General features: G+C 33.6%; 4 protein-coding genes across 7 annotated transcripts in view; 2 read left to right on the top strand and 2 right to left on the bottom strand.

Annotated features, from left to right (window-relative positions):
* Nucleotides 1-19,641, bottom strand: part of LOC139103916 (golgin subfamily A member 4) — a 67,637-nt gene that overhangs the window by 25,635 nt on the left and 22,361 nt on the right. The gene's annotated exons all lie outside the window — the stretch shown is intronic.
* On the top strand, nt 75-7,801 carry LOC139103921 (probable phosphorylase b kinase regulatory subunit alpha). 3 transcript variants are annotated; one of them, XM_070659065.1, is made up of 17 exons: nt 75-213; nt 348-500; nt 731-791; nt 1,244-1,738; nt 1,879-2,324; nt 2,418-2,733; nt 2,810-3,023; nt 3,091-3,200; nt 4,180-4,327; nt 4,708-4,886; nt 5,097-5,250; nt 5,729-5,952; nt 6,045-6,600; nt 6,691-6,743; nt 6,849-7,010; nt 7,101-7,358; nt 7,498-7,801. In XM_070659065.1, coding segments are annotated over exons 2-17 (3,606 nt in total). In that variant the 5' UTR covers nt 75-213; nt 348-498; the 3' UTR covers nt 7,726-7,801. The 3 variants fall into 3 exon arrangements, with proteins under 3 accessions (XP_070515166.1, XP_070515164.1, XP_070515165.1); XM_070659063.1 differs by having other exon boundaries at nt 5,657-5,952; XM_070659064.1 differs by lacking the exon at nt 4,180-4,327 and adding an exon at nt 3,297-3,444 and having other exon boundaries at nt 5,657-5,952.
* On the bottom strand, nt 7,781-9,670 carry Mrpl28 (mitochondrial ribosomal protein L28). Of its 2 annotated transcripts, XM_070659151.1 has the most exons (6): nt 9,439-9,670; nt 9,078-9,244; nt 8,705-8,963; nt 8,447-8,590; nt 8,149-8,333; nt 7,781-8,067 (listed from the first exon to the last, which is right to left on the bottom strand). In XM_070659151.1, the coding sequence occupies exons 1-6, from the start codon at nt 9,460-9,462 to the stop codon at nt 8,016-8,018; spliced, it is 831 nt and encodes a 276-aa protein (XP_070515252.1). In that variant the 5' UTR covers nt 9,463-9,670; the 3' UTR covers nt 7,781-8,015. The 2 variants fall into 2 exon arrangements, with proteins under 2 accessions (XP_070515252.1, XP_070515251.1); XM_070659150.1 differs by having other exon boundaries at nt 7,781-8,333.
* On the top strand, nt 9,952-18,230 carry Garnet (adaptor-related protein complex 3, delta 1 subunit-like garnet). Its single transcript, XM_070659066.1, has 14 exons — nt 9,952-10,093; nt 10,261-10,356; nt 10,507-10,635; nt 10,875-11,285; nt 11,799-11,872; nt 12,034-12,477; nt 12,561-12,788; nt 12,864-13,026; nt 13,196-13,378; nt 13,501-13,912; nt 13,991-14,262; nt 14,383-14,946; nt 15,028-15,453; nt 15,561-18,230. Exons 1-14 carry the CDS (start codon nt 9,998-10,000, stop codon nt 15,651-15,653), a joined length of 3,591 nt encoding a protein of 1,196 aa, XP_070515167.1. The 5' UTR covers nt 9,952-9,997; the 3' UTR covers nt 15,654-18,230.

Genomic DNA, 19,641 nt, shown 5'->3' with positions numbered 1-19,641 from the left:
GATGTTCCAAAACTAGCTCGCCGCAAGCGCGCCGAGAGTTCCTCGCGAAACGTACGTAATACCTGTTCATTTCCCGAAATGAAAAGGAACAAATGACGCCGGGAGAACAATTAGAAGTTAATACAGCGGTGGTCTTAATTAATTCACCCGCCATCTTCTTCTTCCGGAGGTCTAAATTACGCATGTTTTATTTGAAATATGCGGCCACGTTAGGTATGTATATACGTACGATATAAAACATTTTTATAAACAGCGACGAGTGTTTCTCTCACGTTCTTTTAGAATAAAAAAATTATTAGATATATAAATAATTGCAATTATTATAATTCGCGTTAATGACATTTCAGCGTAATCATGATTGACGAGGTTAAAGATGACGAAAATATCAACCGGTGTTTGGCTCGCCGATGTCAAAAATAATCGTTTCTGGCCGGGTTATCTTTTCCTTTTCTTCGTGGCGGGATTCTTCACCGATTATCTCAACTATCTCAAGGAAACATGTACGTAAATGGCCGAATCCGGAGCTCTCGTCACAGCTCGTCACTGCGTATGCGTGGACCCTCCTCGCAACGATTTGAGAATGTGTAGATATACGTAACATACGTATATCTACGCATCGAGCGTGCTAGTGCTTGACATTCGTTTCACATTGTGTCTCGAGGTTCTCCGTCGTAACGATCATCTCGATTAATTCGTCGGGAAAATGTAATTCTGCTATTTTTTTCTACAGGACATCGTTGACTCTGCGCCTAGAGTGCCGATCGTTTCAAGAATCCACGACCGCTATTGAGGTACACGCAGCATCTTCACAATGATTTTAACCCCAATTTCCGAAACTGATGGCTACTTATGCTTTTGATGACTTAAACGCTCCGGAAATACGATAATCAGAACTAATTTGCAAGTTGACCCTTTGCCTTGTGAATCACGATAAGAGATCCACATATATAACAACTCATTTCGTTGTTGTCAGTTGCATTATCCCGTTTATAGAGATAGTTATTCGATATTAACTTTATGATTAACTTGTAGCAAGTATATACATTATATAAAGCTATATAGAAATGTAATAAAATTAAATCGATTAGCTAAAGTGAATTAAACTAAAATAAAAATAAGTACTTGTGTATCTAATTGTAAATATATATAAATAGAAACTTTCTTTTAAACGTAAATTATATATATATATATATATATATATATATATATATATATAGAATTACAATCTCTTTCTTTTTTACAGGAAATACACAAAATGAGGAGTAGAAGCAACTCTGGCGTCCGTTTGGACTATTATCAACGGATTGTCTACAAGATAATCATGAACCATCAAAATCCTGTCACTGGACTCTTTCCTGCAAGTGCCGACAATAATCATGCCTGGATACGGGATAACGTTTATTGTATACTTGCTGTATGGGGTTTGTCAATGGCTTATAAAAAGATAGCAGACGCCGACGAAGATAGAGCAAAGACTTATGAACTCGAGCAGAGCTGTGTCAAGCTAATGAGAGGCCTTCTTATGGCAATGATGCAGCAGAAAGCCAAAGTGGAGAAGTTTAAGTCTAGTCAAAATCCACATGACGCTTTGCATGCAAAATATAGTTCTACCAATGGTCAAAGTGTGGTTGGAGATACTGAATGGGGACATCTACAAATCGACGCAATTTCTCTTTATCTTTTAATTCTGGCTCAAATGACAGCTTCTGGCTTACAAATTGTTTTCAATCTAGATGAGGTATTAATATTTGACTTCAATATACTTCAACATGTGCAATATTTTTTAGTAATACAAATGTACACGTGTGAAATTGTATATATGCTGTATTTACCGATTAAAAATAAGTGAATTGTATAGTTAATGTTGATTTATTTTAGGTGGCTTTTATTCAGAATCTGGTATTTTATATTGAATCCGCCTATTGTACTCCGGATTATGGAATTTGGGAGAGAGGGGATAAAACAAATCACGGATTGCCAGAATTAAACGCAAGCAGTATTGGAATGGCTAAAGCTGCGATGGAGGCGATGAACGAATTGGATTTATTTGGTGCTAGAGGTGGACCTACATCGGTTATTCACGTTCTAGCTGACGAAGCACAAAAATGTCAAGCAGTCCTACAGTCTATGCTACCTAGAGAGTCAAATTCCAAGGAATTAGACAGTGGTTTACTGTCAATTATAAGTTTCCCTGCATTTGCAGTGGACGAACCTAATTTGATTCATGAAACACGTGAAACAATTATAAAAAAATTACAAGGACGGTACGGTTGTAAAAGATTTTTAAGAGATGGTTATAAAACTCCAAAAGAGGACGTAAATAGGTATTTTTTACTTGCTAAAATCTTGTATCTTACTTTTATATTTTAATTGAATTTAATTCGATTAATAATGTATTAATATGTTTTCGTTAATAGATTGTATTATGAACCATGGGAACTCCGTATGTTTGAAAAAATCGAATGTGAGTGGCCGCTGTTCTTCTGTTATTTAATATTAGATTACTGCTTTCAAGGTAATAAAGAAGCAGTTGAAACATATACTAAACAATTGGAGGAAGTAATGATTAAAGCGGAAGATGGTATGAAATTAGTGCCCGAATTATATTCTGTTGCACCAGAAAATGTATCAGCAGAGTATGCTGAACCGGGTAGCCAAAAGCGAATAGCTTTAGGCAGATGTCCATTTAAATGGGCACAATCTCTTTATATTCTAGGAAAATTGTTACAAGAGGTAAAGTTTTATTAATATTTCAATTAATATAAATAGCAAATATTAAAAAAATTTTATAATCTACTTTAATTTTCAGGGATTTCTCGCGGTTGGGGAATTAGATCCTCTAAATCGACGATTATGTAGCGAGAAGAAACCAGATGTTGTAGTACAAGTGGTTATTTTGGCAGAAGATACGGAAATCAGGGAAAAAATTGCGCAGCATGATATTCATGTACAAACCATTGCAGAAGTCGCACCGATTGAAGTGCAACCTGCAAAAGTTCTCAGTCACTTGTATACATATTTAGGTACGATTCAACAAAGTCAATAATTATATGTAATTTAAATATTTTATGTTTCATATTTCGTTTTTAGGGCGCAACAAGAAATTAGGATTGTCTGGACGTAAGTCACGAGACGTAGGGATTCTCAGCACTAGTAAACTGTATTCCTTACAAGATAAGATATTCGCATTCACCCCGCAGGTAAGTATTCGCATTTTATGGTGAGCTTCTATCTATCTCTTTGTATCTTTACTTCTTTTCTTATGTTTCCTCTTGTTCTCGCATCGAATTGACTAGTTGACAGATATGACCCGCTTCTACATCGCATCGGACTATGAGCTCATGATTGATATATTCAAAGGTGAAATTAATTTCTTGAAGTCTAGTTGGCAGAATATGTTGGGCCGGCCTCTCGTGGTCATGCCCCTCAAGAATATTCATCTAGGTAATTTAACGATTTCAAAATCATAGTTTTTTTTTTTTATAGCCGCTACTTTAGGCTGTTTGAAGTCGTTGAAGTTGTTATGATTAATCAAATTTTATGGTTCTTTTACTCATAAAAGTTTTTAAGAATTTATTGCGTGAGAGTTTTGTTTTTTTTTTTATTTTTTTTTAATTTTTTTTAATTTTTTACAAACACTGTGACTGTCCGCTCTCAACTACTAATATCTGCTTGCATGTGCGGTTGTTCTTGTCATGGTTTCATTTAACAGTTATTTAATTCTCTATGGCTTAATATGATTTGAAATACTTTAAAAGTTACTTTAATTTTATATTATACTTTATTTATTATTTATATTATATTTATTAATAATTATTATAGCTCAAAATTGATTATAGCATAAAATCTATACATATGTATATTTTTTTACATTTGATAATTTAGTTTTAATTAATATGTAATATTATCTATAGAGGGTTACAACATAAGCTTTTAGTTTTCATGTTTGTTTCTATTTTCATTACTAACATACTTACTAACGTACTCGGACAATTAGACCTCAAAAAATGGATGCGATTGTGAGTTTGATATTGAAGATGTTAAATTGATAGTGTAAGTTAAAATTAAATATTCGAAGCGAGATTGTTTCATCTTCAAACATCAAGCAATAAAACCATCCCGAATTATCCTGATATGGCTTACGTGTTCGGTGGTATGCGCGTGTGTTGCATGTGTTAGAAATTTGATACGGAGGAGTACTACACAACAAACGACGTCGACCTGCTTGTGAACACTTTTACAACCACTTTGGCCTTCCTCAAAATCAACTGGAAGCAAATGCTCGGCAGACCAACTGTAACCCTTGTCGCTACTCATAATCATTTAGGTACGGCTTCGTCGGAAGCTTTAGATCTCATCCTACAACGAAAAACTCGTCCGATATTATATAAGATTATATAGTATAGTGCTGGCGAAGAATAGAAATTAACTCTTAGAAACCATATACAGAGTATCATAAAATTTAAAAATAAAAATCCTTATTGCAGTAGCAAAACGTGACAAAAAAATAATCTTTATTAAAAATTTATTTCTAAAAAATTAAAACCATGTACGTTCTTTGCATGCTTAATTTTCTGTCATTATTTTTACTATAACTTATATGTAACCTGAATTTTATGATACTTTGTATAAATGTTATTTCGAATGTAAAAAAAAATTTTGTAATTTAATTTTGATCAAAATTAATCAATCTTTTTTTTTTTTTAGATCAAGGTAAAATACCGTTAGCAATGATAACTACCTTAAAAAAACTTAAAAGCGGTTACATCAACGGTACTAGAGTATCATTGGGAAATTTGAATGATTTCTTGAGTACATCGTGTATCACGAATCTTAGTTTCCTGGGAAGTTCCGAGGATGGTCGTCCTGATAAATTGAATCCTCAGGTATATATTATAAAGTTATAATGTGCAATATGTATTAAATTTATTTGCTAAAATAATTAAAAATATATTTTTATACATTCTATTTTTAAAGTTATATGGCGAATGCTTATTTTTTATGTAGATAGTATAAATCTAATTAGACGTATAAATTCTTATTTTTATGTACGTAATTAATTAATATATTTAATTTGTATTTTTTATATTTACAAGATTCAGCAATATTTAGAGGAACATTTAATGCGGCCATTCCCTCATCGTACAGGACTTCTTAATAAGCCTGGTCCAATACGTTCAGGGAAAAATTTGCGGCGCAGAATGTCCGTGAAAGGCGCGATAAAAAAGACTCGATCAATAGCTGTCGAACGTAAGCAATATTTGTTCTGTTAAAAAAAATTTTTAATCAAATGGTTTTCATGTTCTAACTGTGTGCTGATTGTGTGTCTTTCAAAGAGGATTTATACAATAATACAATGTCTTCCTACTGCTGTGATTGTTACCACCTTCCAAGAATGTAAGTGCATTAGCTGAACACAGTATTGTTTAATCTAATTTAATTTTTAATACAAGCAAAGATTTTACAATACTTATAATAAAAAGTTCTTGTGTGATTTGTTGTTGCGTCCCTATCTTTTTCTAATTATGAAACATATAAAACTGATCAAATTTTTTACAATACAATATTATTCAGTATAATACAATTTATTAATACGTATAATTTTGTATAATTCAGTTTATAAAAATAAAAAGATACTTTTTATTAACTTGTTTAGCTGAAATTCTTGGAATGGCAGGGGAAGACCGTAGACATTCTACTGTTTTAATTACAAATCCATTTATTGAAGTGACGGATACTACATTATCTCTCAACGCTACGCAACCGCCGGTGACGATTGAACGCACACCATCGCCAACAGATGAACTGTTATCATGGAAAAATTCCCCCAAAACTAAACATAGAACAATGTCTGAGACTGAGAAATATGCCGAGACCGAAGTAGAAGAATTGTTATCTATGCTGCGCGAAACAGAAAGCCTTGAAGAGCAAGGAGATATTTTGCAGTATATTGTTAGTATATTTATTCACTTGTTTTAACGCTGTAAAATGCGATTTTGTTTTTTTAATTTGTCCAAATTATTTTATATGTAAATATTATACAGGTGGATTCTAAAGGATTACAATTTGATACGGGCGTATTAGAAGAAGGACATCCCGTTTTGGTTAAAGACTTGTTAAAAAGTCTGTACGAAAAGGCTTGTCAACAAAAAATGTGGGGTATTGTGCGACACAGTGCGGGAATGTTGGGTAAAAGAGTGGAGGATTTAGCGAAAGCGGTTACCGATTTATTAGTGAGGCAAAAACAAGTTACTGTCGGCATGCCACCGAGCAACGAGCACACGATAGTTGCGCCTTTACCCGAAAATGAATTGCGAACTTTAATTCATCAGGCATACGGTGACGACGAATCAACGGCTATGCTGACACAAGAGTTGCTCGTTTATCTAGCAATGTTTATTAGAACCGAGCCACAATTATTCCATGAAATGTTAAGATTACGCGTTGGTCTAATTATACAAGTTATGGCGACAGAACTGTCGCGAACGTTAATCTGCACTGGCGAAGAAGCTTCTGAGCACTTATTAAATCTATCCCCCTTTGAAATGAAAAATTTGCTGCATCATATTATGAGTGGAAAAGAATTTGCTATTAGTAGTGGTACGTTTATATATAATTAATTATAAAATGTGAAAATTATGAGAGTACATTGAAATATTTATATAATAATCATATTCGTTTATATTGCAGTGGGTCGTGGTAACTTTTCCGTCATTAGTTGTAAATCAAGCAGAGTCAGCAAGGTATATATATTCAACATAACATAAAGCTATTTTAAATTAATTTTTTAATTATACACTTAATTGGATATTTATGTAAAAAAAATATTAATTATTTGTTTTATATAGAAATCGCAAATTGGTGGTTTTTTAAGCGCTGATCAGAATGCCGATAGCGCTGAAGCAGAGGTAGATCGACAAGGACAGTGGTTGCGAAGACGGCGATTAGATGGTGCATTAAACAGAGTACCAAGAGATTTTTATCCGCGTGTGTGGCAAGTACTCGAAAAGGTGAGTTTGTGAGGTATTATTATCTAATAACATATAAATACCTGAGTTTTCTTAATGTTTTAATTCTAAAAATATTAAAACTTTTAACAGTGCCATGGTTTAGCAATTGAAGGAAGAGTATTGCCTCAAAATCTCACGCAGGAAATGACATCTGGCGAATTAAAATTTGCATTAGCTGTAGAAACCGTTTTAAACTCCATACCACAGCCGGAATATCGTCAACTTGTCGTTGAAGCTTTAATGGTGTTAACATTAGTAACCGAGTACAACGTTGTGCCATCTTTAGGAGGTTTAATTGAGGTTGAACATTTAGTACATAAAGCAAATGCTATTTTCTTGGAAGAACAGGTATTTTTCTGTTTTATATTAATAATGGCAAAATAGTAATATAAAATTTAAATTTTCTATAAAAAAAAACCCGTATAATAGATAAAAAAATAATGTTCTTTTGTATCTTTAACAACTAAAACAATTAAAAAATTCATAGATGGCTATTGATGGTGATGCAACATTATGTTGTGCAAAGCCAAAAGAACAACGTGAGATGACACCCATGGGAACACTTCTCTGTGGTGGAGCAGCATACATTTGTCAACATTTTTATGATACTGCTCCTAGCGGAAGTTATGGAACAATGACATATATTACAAGAGCCGTCGCTGTGACACTTGATTGTTTACCAAAGAATGGAGATTTGGAATGCTCAATATCGTAATATAATTTTAGAAAGAAATAATATTTAATTTTTTGTGGCAAAAAGATTATTGAAATAAATATTTTAGGCAAATTTACTTACGTTACAACTTTTTTTTTGTGTATAACAATTTTTATGTTACAAAGAAAGTTGTTCTACATTTAATAATTTTTACGTACGAACTACAAATGTATCTATTTTGCATGGTACTTTAAAATACCTTTCGTGTCTTTAAATGTATCCAAAATTTACCATCGTCGAAAATATTATTAAGTTAAAATACCTTTTTACGATAATATTCAGGAGTTTATTTATTCGGTTTTCGAACTTGTAGTGAAAGGATTTAATTTGTTCAACCAAGATCTATAACAAAATTTTAATTTATATATTTTAGAATAGTAATGTGTTAAATGTAATAAATAGTATATGTATGTCGTTACATACGTTTCTCCTGATGATACAACGTCCACATTTTCAGCTTCTTTAATTTTATTCTCTTTTAATTTGGCAATTAATTCCGATCTATATTGAATTTTTAAAGGTTGTGGTGTTGTTTCATTTAATGCTTTCCACTTTTTACAGGCTTCCTCGAATGTTAACCCATACCATTCTATTTCTTCTCTCGTGTACTAAAAGAATTCTAATATTACACATCTAATATAATACGAATTATATCAACTAATATTAAAAAAATTTTTTTTTTTTGGTTTAATATTTAATGTTTATAAAACGTATTTCTTACTGCCGAAAGATATTGTTCGTATTTAGCGTACACTTCTGTGCGCTTTTCTGGATTATCAGGATATAAAGTCTTATCTGCTAATGCAATAAGTATCTGACGTTTCAATTTCAAAGCAAGTTCAGATCTCAGATCACAAGCTGGTGTCTGTAAATGAGAATATTTAAGTAACCTAAAGAACTTTATGCAATAAATCTACCAAAGACCTTAACATTATAGCTATTACTTTCTTCATTTATTAATTTAAAGTTAAATATGCACCTTTAATAAATAATGATCAAATCCATAATTTTCATGAATTAATTTAATCGTTCTGTGAGTAACAACAACTCTCATATATGTATCTAGAACTTCGGTATAGACGATAGACTTTTTTAAATGGGGAAACCAAAAATGTGGCACTCTTCTCTTAAACATGCCTTTTTTTTTAAATCCCTGAACGATAGCTTCTCCTCCCCATATACCATTGTTAATCTCTTTAGGATATAACAAAGGAAGTGGTACATTTTGTACTGGAAATCTATAAACCAATTGCTTTAAACAAAACTAATATAAATATTTCATAATGTATATGCTTATTATAAGGCTTATTTTATAGAAAAAGAAATTGATTATATATATATGTATATATTACACTTCTTCAGTTTCATCATTTCTTATATAAGTGCCTTCCTTTTTTATATAATGAACTGCAGCTGGTTGAGTTAATTTCCATTCTCTCCAAAACTTTTTATATGCTTCCGGTAATAAAGCTCCGATTCCATTACTCCAACGAGTTTGTTTTGGAAAATAATATAATCGCTGCAACAGTTATGTTTGCATTACCCGTAATTATCAGACATTATTTAGCTTCGCTTAAACCTCAAGTTAAATAAAACATTTTGATTATCGATATAATTTTTCAAAATACCGTTCAGATAATCTGTGTATTATAATGAGAGGTTAAGTCTGAGATCATCTATCTCGATGCGAGACTTAAAACAGTTTTATATTACCTGTGCGCCTTGTTTAATTGACATATTGGAACGCGATTTTTCAATCCGTTAAGTCAGGATGATAAATTATTGTAATAAAACCAATTGACGGCACGGAGAAATCAAACTCCACGCTTACATCATATCACGAGTCCGTTCCTTTAATCTATACTACCCGCAACAACGATTCGTATCGCAGCTATCGCAAAGTTCGCAACGGAGCGGCCAACCGGACACGATAACGAGAGAGGCGCCACGCATCCAGCGGGGAAAGAGAAGAAGAGAATAACGTCAGAGATCAGATAGCCCGTGTTTGTCTGTCCTCTTAACATTTCCTAGGGCATGATACCGGAGTAGCTCGCCTGCCATTTCTCGCCCGTCCCCGCCAGCCTGTCAAAAAATGTGGGTGCTGAACGGCGGATTGGGACCAGCGGACCTCGGGAGGCTCTAATGTCACCGTAGGGGCTACGTGTGCCGTCCGGTTGAATCGTGACGTACGAGTCGACGCGCGAGGAAGTACCCTGAGCGGTGTCGCGCGTTCCACTACGGCGTTTAGTATTTTAAATCTTTCAATGCGACGATGGCACTCCGGAAAGTAAAGGGGAACTTCGAGCGGATGTTCGACAAGACTCTGACGGACCTCGTGCGCGGGATCAGGAACAATAAGGAGAACGAGGTGATTCCCGTGTGTGCGCGCGTGACCCCCGCGGAAGTATACCCGCCACCGAAACCTTTAATCGGGACCTAACCTCATTTCCCTCCCTCGTTCCAATTTAATTTTTTTTTCCTCCAACAGTTTCTCATCGAAACGCAAAGATATTTTACTTTTCTTTTCTGTGGCAGGCCAAGTATATCGCGGGATGCATCGAGGAGATCAAGCAGGAGTTGCGGCAGGAGAACGTAGCGGTGAAAGCCAACGCCGTGGCCAAATTGACATATGTAAGTCTGTAGTTCGTATGTTAATTTATTCAAATGGTTGGAATAATGCAGTTTCCACCGATTGACTGGATCACGAGTCGACTTAGTTCAATTTAGCTCAAATTTTTTTTTTTTTTTATATTAATGAGTGATCTACTTTTACGTTTTCAGCTCCAGATGCTGGGATATGACATCAGCTGGGCTGGTTTTAACATCATAGAAGTGATGTCGTCGACAAAGTTTACTCATAAGCGAATCGGTTACCTTGCCGCCAGTCAGAGCTTTCATGCCGACACGGAGGTAAAATTTATTTTACGTGATTTTCAGATATACTTTATGTTAATTTTTTTTTTAATACTTGGCCTATAAGCATAATAATGCCGTTTTTAATATTGTTAATATTTTTATTACGAATTAAATGTAAAATTAAATACGTCGTTTAAGGATAAGTAGTAATAAGTAATTCTTAATAATCTACTAAGATTAATGACGCATTATCTCATAATTGATTGGTCATTTTTTTTTTTTTTTTGTTATAGCTACTGATGCTAACAACAAACATGATTCGTAAAGATTTAAATAGCCAAAATCAATATGATGCCGGTTTAGCACTGAGTGGTTTGTCTTGCTTTATAAGTCCAGATTTAGCACGCGACCTGGTTCATGACATAATGACACTGTTGACTTCTACTAAGCCATACTTGCGCAAGAAAGCAGTTTTAATGATGTATAAAGTATTCCTGAGATTTCCCGAGGCGTTAAGGCCCGCTTTCCCTAGATTAAAAGAAAAGCTTGAAGATCCAGACAGCGGAGTTCAAAGTGCGGCAGTAAACGTAGTTTGCGAATTAGCCAGAAAAAACCCAAAGAACTATCTGAGCTTGGCGCCCGTTTTCTTTAAATTGATGACAACTTCTACGAATAATTGGATGCTTATCAAAATAATTAAATTGGTGAGTAATACTATTGTTCTAAATTTTTAAAACATATATCAAATCCCTTATATATTTTCTATAAAAAATTCGATTTTCATAATTTTTTTTTTCCGATAACAATTTTGTAATAATAGTATTAAATTTTATACACTCGCGTCTTTCTAATTATCGTAAACTATTGATTTTGTTTTCTATACTCAGTTCTCGACTATAACTCTGATCGAACCAAAATTGGGTCGGCGACTTACTCAACCATTAATTGATTTAATTTCAAGGTTTTTTATATTTTAACCTGTTTTATATATTATATAATACAGTTGTAGGCTTATTTATTGTTACTGTAATATATTATTGGTAATTTTGAAATATTATCAGCATCGGTATTTTGTAGAATTATTCACGTTGTATTTTGCATATAGTTCAATTTTTTATACTTTATTTGCTAATTAAATAATAATTAAACCCCTTTCCTCATTGTAAAAAGAATTTGCCGAGTACATCTTAGAAAGCAATGTGACATTATATTTACAGTTTGGGGCATTAACTCCTCTAGAACCTAGACTTGGCAGAAAATTAATAGAACCCTTAACCAATTTGATACACAGGTATATAATGCATTTTCTATATTAATTATTATGCTTGTAACATTATTCATGTTTATCTTTTGTAACGCAGACAGTATTTTATTAAATATTTATTAATTACCTTTTTCTAATATAAATAAATTAATTTTAGCTATTTCTAATTATATTCTAATCATTTTTAGCACATCTGCAATGTCCTTATTGTACGAATGTATTAATACAGTAATCGCTGTATTGATTTCTATATCGTCTGGTATGCCAAGTCATTCCGATTCAATACAGTTGTGTGTTCAAAAATTGAGAATATTAATAGAAGACTCTGACCAAAACTTAAAGTATTTGGGACTGTTGGCAATGTCGAAAATATTGAGGAATCATCCGAAGAGCGTGCAATCACATAAAGATCTAATTATGCAATGTCTTGATGATAAAGACGAAACTATAAGACTGCGTGCCTTGGATTTATTGTACGGAATGGTTTCGAAGAAGAACCTAATGGAAATAGTTAAAAAGTTAATGATACATATGGACAAAGCCGAAGGCACTATGTATCGCGACGAATTACTCTCAAAGATTATTCAAATTTGCTCACAGAATAACTATCATTTCATTACTTACTTTGAGTGGTAAATACAAAAATCCTTCTCGTATAAATTAATTTTATTTATGACACCGAATAGATTATAGACAATTTTACATATAATTACAGGTACATATCTGTATTGGTGGAACTTACACGAATGGAAGGCACCAAACACGGACCATTAGTAGCAACTCAATTACTTGACGTAACAATTCGTGTACAAGCTATCCGAAAATATGCGGTTCAACAATGTGCCTTATTGCTTGAGAATTCATATCTTTTAACCGGCCAGCCGAGGGCAACTATGTCCGAGGTTTTATACGCAGCAGCATGGATTTGTGGAGAATTCTCTAGGTAATAAGAAATTCTACACGCCATTAATCTAATACGTGATATTATATTTAATAATGTAATATATTTAATTAATAGCGAATTAGATAATCCTTTGGCAACATTACAGTCTATGTTGCGATCGCAAGCTTCTAGTTTGCCAGGGCATATACAAGCTGTTTATGTTCATAATATATTAAAACTGGCTGCAACGACATTCGCCAAAGCAGAGAAAGAAGACGATAATGAAACAAAGGAAAAGGTAAATTTTAAATATAATCTACATAACGATAATAAAATGTTTTGCACACACGCACATATTTTATCATGCTTGTGTAAAACGTACATATAATTTAGTAATATTAAAAAATAAATATATTTATGCATTTTAAGTGAAATTTGTGGTTTTATTATTAATTTATTGTTTCCAGATTTACGGACTAAAAGACAAAATAGCAGCTTTTGTTTGCAGTGGCGATCTAGAAGTTCAAGAAAGATCAAGTTCTACATTAGTATTACTTGAATGTTTAAAAGAAAATCCCGGTCTTGCACAGGAATTAATAAAGACTTTCGACGGTGAACTTAATCCAGTTGCACCAAAAGCTCAAAGAAAAGTAAATAATATAGCTAAAATATCTTTTAATGCATTAAATTGAAAGCAAATATCTACATATTAATCGATGTATTATGTAGATTATTTATAGTCTTGTTATAAAACTTTTATGACGTCTTTTAGGTTCCAATACCTGAAAATTTAGATTTGGATTCCTGGATAAATGATCCACCTTCGGAGAGTTCGGATTCCGAGGATTTAGATATGAATGATATCTTTATCAAGACGGAGAAATCGAATAATTCGTTTTCCAAACGAGATTCAAGCGAGCCTTCTCTAGAAGAACTTGAAAGGAGGCGCGAAGCAAGAAAATTAGAACAAGAAAATAATCCCCATTATCTGAAAGGCTCATTTAAGACTTCTACATCATATCATAATTCATCGAATGCATACGAAGACTTTGAAAACATTCCTGTTGCGGAGTTAGATATCCCAATTTCTTTAAAAATTTCTAACTCGCACAGATGCCGCGATGTAGATAGCAGTCACAAAAGACATAAAAAGCATGACAAGAAGAAATCGAAGAAAAACAAAAGTAATTGTTATATAAAGAAATCGTGCGCCATACCAAATGCTGTTAAACATTTCAGATTCTTAACGTTATTATTTTCAGATAAAAAGTCTGCATCCGAAGAGGAGGACGAGAAGGATGATAATCTACCGTTGCAAATAGTAAATACTGGTATTGGAGAATTACCTCCGGGTGCAGAAATAAGTGACAGTGATGAATACGACTTAGTAGATGCGAATGATCCACATAGAGCTCTAAATATCGATTTAGATATGCCTTTACGAGAAGACGAAAGATTGCCGGTCTTGGAACATAGAATTATTGAAAATAAAACGACGAAGCAAGTTGAAGAAAAAGAAAATAAAAAAGAAAAAGTAAATTTGACTTGATAGTGACATGTATAATTAAAATTTAATTAATATTTTTATACATTTAAAAGATAGTGATAATTTATTTTAATATTTAAAAATAATTATTTTTTTTTATATTTATAGGGACACAGAAAATCTAAAAAAAAGGTTAAGAACGTTATGGAAAACAAGATTAATAATGAAAAGAAGTCGACTCCTGACTTATGGTTGGAAACTAATTCGTCCCCTGAAAAAGTGCAATCTCCTGCTATAGAAGAGTATATAGAAGTATTCAGCGAATCACAGAAAGATAGCAAACGTAAGAAATCAAAGAGTCAAAACAAGCACAAGAAATCTAACGAAGAAGATGGGAAACATAGAAAATCGAAGAAGTCCAAAAATAAGAAAGAGAACAAATCCTTAGATTATGAAGAAACAGCTGGGATATCTACTCCATCGAAAGAGATATTACCGGAATTAAAAAATGATATAAATTCCGAATACAATGCTATTACTGTACACCAAGAAGACTCTTATGAAGAATTAGCAAAAAATAAAGTTATTTTCATGAGGTATGAGCTGAGACAAATCCCTCATGATTCAAGTAAAGTTATCGTATCGATTTCTATTACAAATATAAACCAACCACTTGTAAAAGAATTAGTTTTTGATGTTCCAGACACATCCTCACTTAAATTAGATAGAAATGTAAGTTAATGCAAATTTAAATATGTGAAATTTACGTTATAATTTGTGAAAATAATTTTGTGTTATTCCGTGCTCTCTTAGCCTGGAGATGAATTTGGAATAAAACTGCCGTTCCAACTGCCTCTGCAATCTAGTAAAGAAACTGAGTTTACCGTTCTAGTCTCGGACGTGACGTTTGCTCAGAAACTGAGAGGTACACTGACATATATGTTTGAAAGTACAGAAGGCACGCAACAAGAAAAGCTCGACTTCACCGTGCCCTTATCATGTAGTAAGTTCATGGTCGGGCATCTCTCTCACAAGGACATACTTACGGAACTTCTCAAAAGTGGTCAATTAGTATCTAAGATTAGAAGAGAAGTAACTTGTTCTAAGGACTTTGATGTGGTTCTAAATATTATTTGCCGGAAATGTAATCTCACTCTCGTGGAACAAATTGACGATACTGCATCTTTATACGGACATTCTCTGAAGGGACATCATGTGTGCCTTTTGTTAAAATACAATGTAAGTTAAATCATGTCGGTCTGCTTTATAAGCATTGCATTGATTTAATTAAGTTTTGTATATAGGTTTAGATTTTCTGATCATTTAAATAATTTTCTATGTTACAGAGATTGACGGAAAACCTGGTAATTGAAGGTAAAGGTGACAATAACTCATTACTGTCGAGTATTGGAGAGGAGATCTTAAGGATCCTGACATAATACCGATCGAGTGATTATTTTGCAATTAATGATTCCTAATATGCATCACAGTTATGTTGAACATACACTGGGCAAAAAAACACTTCAATTGTGTCCACCGTACACAAAATACAGATGTGTAGCAGCTATAGTGTATTTGCAAACCCAAGTAAATATTTTCGGAAAGGATCTTACCTAAACTTTACGTATAATCTAAATCATAAAGTTTGTTAAATATTTAAGAGATATACATATATATACATATTATATACATCCATAAACTCACACACATATGTACATTTTTATATGTGTGAGATAAAGTTTCGTAAAGAAACCGCGAAGGGGGAGAAGGAGTTTATTGCCAAGAATTGAAGACACTGATATAAAAGTAGATATTTCTATGTAGAATTTAAGTCTGGCATAGCACTAATGTGCAATAAATATAGGATCATGAATATTTAAGTTATATTTTAAGATAATTATCCATTTTCAGCTATCTTGTTGAGCATCGATACATCTTCCAATAACTTCTGTAAATTATTACACTTTCTTATCTTTACAATGTTGCATTTATTACATGGCATGTAATAATTGAAATTGCTTACGAATAAAAAGTAACTATTAAGCGGTTCTTTGTACAGTTCAGAAATAAATGTTGCATTGGAAATGACCTTACTTTTATATTCAATGCCTTCAATTTTTGCTTTTAATTGGGGTGGGAATATTCCATTGCGATGCTGCATTCGATCTTTGTAAACGTGAATTAAATGGTAAAGGACATTGTACACCGAAGAGCAAATATGACGTTTTCTGCGACGACAGGCTAGCGTACGTAATCCTAGACGACAGAGGCAAGGGATGAGAGAACGGGGAGAAATCAGTCATCGGCAATCCGGCCGGCGCGGTATATAATACATGCGGCACATGAGAAACTCGACGCACACGACGCTAAAGTTGTGTTCGCTAGCTGCCGTCGTCGCAGCAAACGTCATATTTGCTTTTCAGGGTATATGCGACGCTTCCATAATGTTTATAATAAAACACGAAATTACGTGAATTTAAATCATAAGTAACTCATATACATATGTGTACAGGCATACGATCCGTGTATGCGTAATCGTGAAAAAAAAGGCTCTTACAGCATTTTGCAATGAACTTTGATTGCATCAAGGTTTATATTCAATTTTTTCTTTTAACGTCTTTTGTTCTTTCTTATTTTGAGATACATAAAAGTTTTTATATTTGAATGTAGATGCTAGATATTTTTTATGTTAACTCGCTAACATGTAGCTATCAAACATGTGCCAAAAATTGTTAATGCTGTCGATATCCAAGACATTTCTTTTATTCTTAGAGCGACGTCGACTTTCAAACATTTGATTACAACACGATAATATGTCCCTTCGTAGATACAGGAGCGCAAGTGGGATACATCACGGACGCAAATAAACGTCCTTAATGCAAGAAATTTTTAACTTCGTATTTTATATGTATAGTCGCAGAAAAAAAAATAGTCAATCTTTTTAAGTACGCAATTCATATGAGAGAGATAACATGCGAGCGTGCATGTTGACCATGACATATTCTATTATAAATTACACGTCGCGAGATTAAAGCCAGCATTATTTTATTATAATTGCGCATTTACCGAGTCGTGCTCGCAGGTGTGAATGACCTAATAAAATTATAATCAGTGTTATGAATACTGTTTTAGTGATTCATTACTCAGTTGAGCGTTAGCGCGGAAGAGATTCCGCTTGTCTGAACTCAGCCGAGTCCATTGCGAGAGATAACTTTGCGAAGTTGTGGAAATGTGCGTGGATATGCGTGCCCGCGTAACGAATTGCCTTAGAAATACTTCGCCCCACGAATACAAAATACATTTAATGTAAATTCTTGGATGGAGGGCATACATTGTGCATCGCCGTATTCCTCGACTTAGCCAGGTCGAAATGAAGACGAGAGCGCGTTTCGTAACGTTTCACGACGTTCCGGTGAGTAACCGCCGCGATTCTCGCGATTCCTTTTTGCGCGGCGATGATCTGCGTTTTCGAAACAATGCCCAGCGTGGAAGGTGAACCGCGAGGGACCATAAGGACGGCCGTGATTCAACCAGATTCATCGACCTCACGCTACACCCACGTGTGATTCATGGTCATGCTCTCTCGAACGGACTCGTGATTTTTGCCAAACGCATGACCGACTTCAAATACCGAAGGCGTTTATGATTCGCCTCGAAAAGCGTAATTGTTTGATTTTAATGTCTGCGCAAACATTTCTCGGAACCGTGCAACATTCATTGATTCATCCGTTCATTCCACAACGTTCAACGCAACGCATAATTAGCATTAAACGAACGACGCGTCCGTGCTCCACTTCGGATACCTACGGAGAAACGCAGGTTTCCGAATCAATGTATTTTTCCGCACGTTTCATTTGTCTCTTTTATACTAAGAATCGTTCGTCACACGTTTCTATCATTGTGTAACGCGTCGAGATATTGGGATATCAGTTTTCGAGATTATCATTTCAATGAATAAATTCTTCTCTTCGGCCTCGGCTTATCGAATAAAATATGAGTAATATTTGCAAAGAAAATAACTGTTTCCGTTCTTTCCTCTCCTCCCTATTTTGTTTTTTCTTTTTCTCGCAAATAAGTTAAATCGCCGTTGTTGGCATTATTGAAATTCCAGTCACGTTTTAGTCAGACGAGCACGCATGTTTTTTAAGATCTGATATCAATGTCAAGCTGTCAGTACGACGCGCAATGATTTATTGATCCAACTCTTTTTATCGTCTACAATTTTGCTTTTACTTAATCCCAATGAGAATAAAAGAAAAAAAAAGGGAGAGAATTTTTTCTCTCCAAAGATTATCGTCAGATCATATTAGCACGTATTCGCGAGACGAAATTCTTGCTTACGTTATTTAAGTGAAAAAAAAAGGAAAAAAAAAAAATTGGTATGTAACGAGATCTTAGTCGACGCACATCTTTATCGTTAAACGGGGCCAACACTTAGGGAGATAAAAATTGCGATTGTATCGATTCCTGAAAGCGTGAACGTCGTTTTGCACCACCCGTGTTACCGTCGCCAAAAAATTGAATGTAATAACGAATAACAGTAAAAAATACCATTTATTTCGAGATCACTGAACGAGTTTTATCGATACGTCATTTTTTTTTTTTTTTTCTATTTGCATTCACGTGCTTACGTTGAATGCATTTAAATCTGTTGAATATATTTTCATGCTTTCTCTCTTTTACTTTACTTGAGAAGTTTAGAAAATAAAAAAAGAAAGAAAGAAAGAGGAAAAAAAAAAATATGAGGAAGATGCGTATCTTTTTGGAAAAATTAAAAATAGTAGCGGATACGAATGCAAATATTTGCCTTCTGCCATAAAAGCAGACCCACGTCAACGTGAATTGATAATTGTTACGCAATTCGAATGCTATTTAGATGTATGCTTCGCACGTGAAGCAAGAGTAATATTATTTATTCGCGATGGGACATTCGGATGAAACTTGCCAGGTAAATCGTTTCGCGAGACAAGACGCAATCTTATTTCTTTAATACAAATTTTAATCTTTATCTAATCTACTTCTGGTAAATTAAAGATTGGCTAATTGTGACACTTATCGTGTCACGATAAAGTTTCAGATCCTACATTTTTGATATACGAGGATTATCTGAATCTTCAAATAATCTGAAATAACTTTTATTATCGCGATGGAAATACTAAGTTTGCGAGACAAAAAAAAAATTTATTTTATGTCTCAATGATTGAATTAAGTGGAAAAAGAATTAATAATCATTTATTCACGATTACAATCGCAAAATCAATTACATTAATTTATATTATCTTTTTATTTTACATTACACTGATATTAAATATATATATTATAACATATCTCTACATTTTTACGATTATCTATCTCGACAAAAAAAAAAATCCTTCAATTCCTGTCAGAATAAACGCAAAATAAAGCGAGACTAATGTACAGCAAGTA

Source organism: Cardiocondyla obscurior, linkage group LG07, assembly GCF_019399895.1.
Source record: "Cardiocondyla obscurior isolate alpha-2009 linkage group LG07, Cobs3.1, whole genome shotgun sequence".
In the NCBI taxonomy this organism is placed as follows: domain Eukaryota; kingdom Metazoa; phylum Arthropoda; class Insecta; order Hymenoptera; family Formicidae; genus Cardiocondyla; species Cardiocondyla obscurior.
The sequence above is the reverse complement of the archived record's forward strand: the minus strand, read 5'-3'. Positions and strand labels throughout refer to the sequence as shown.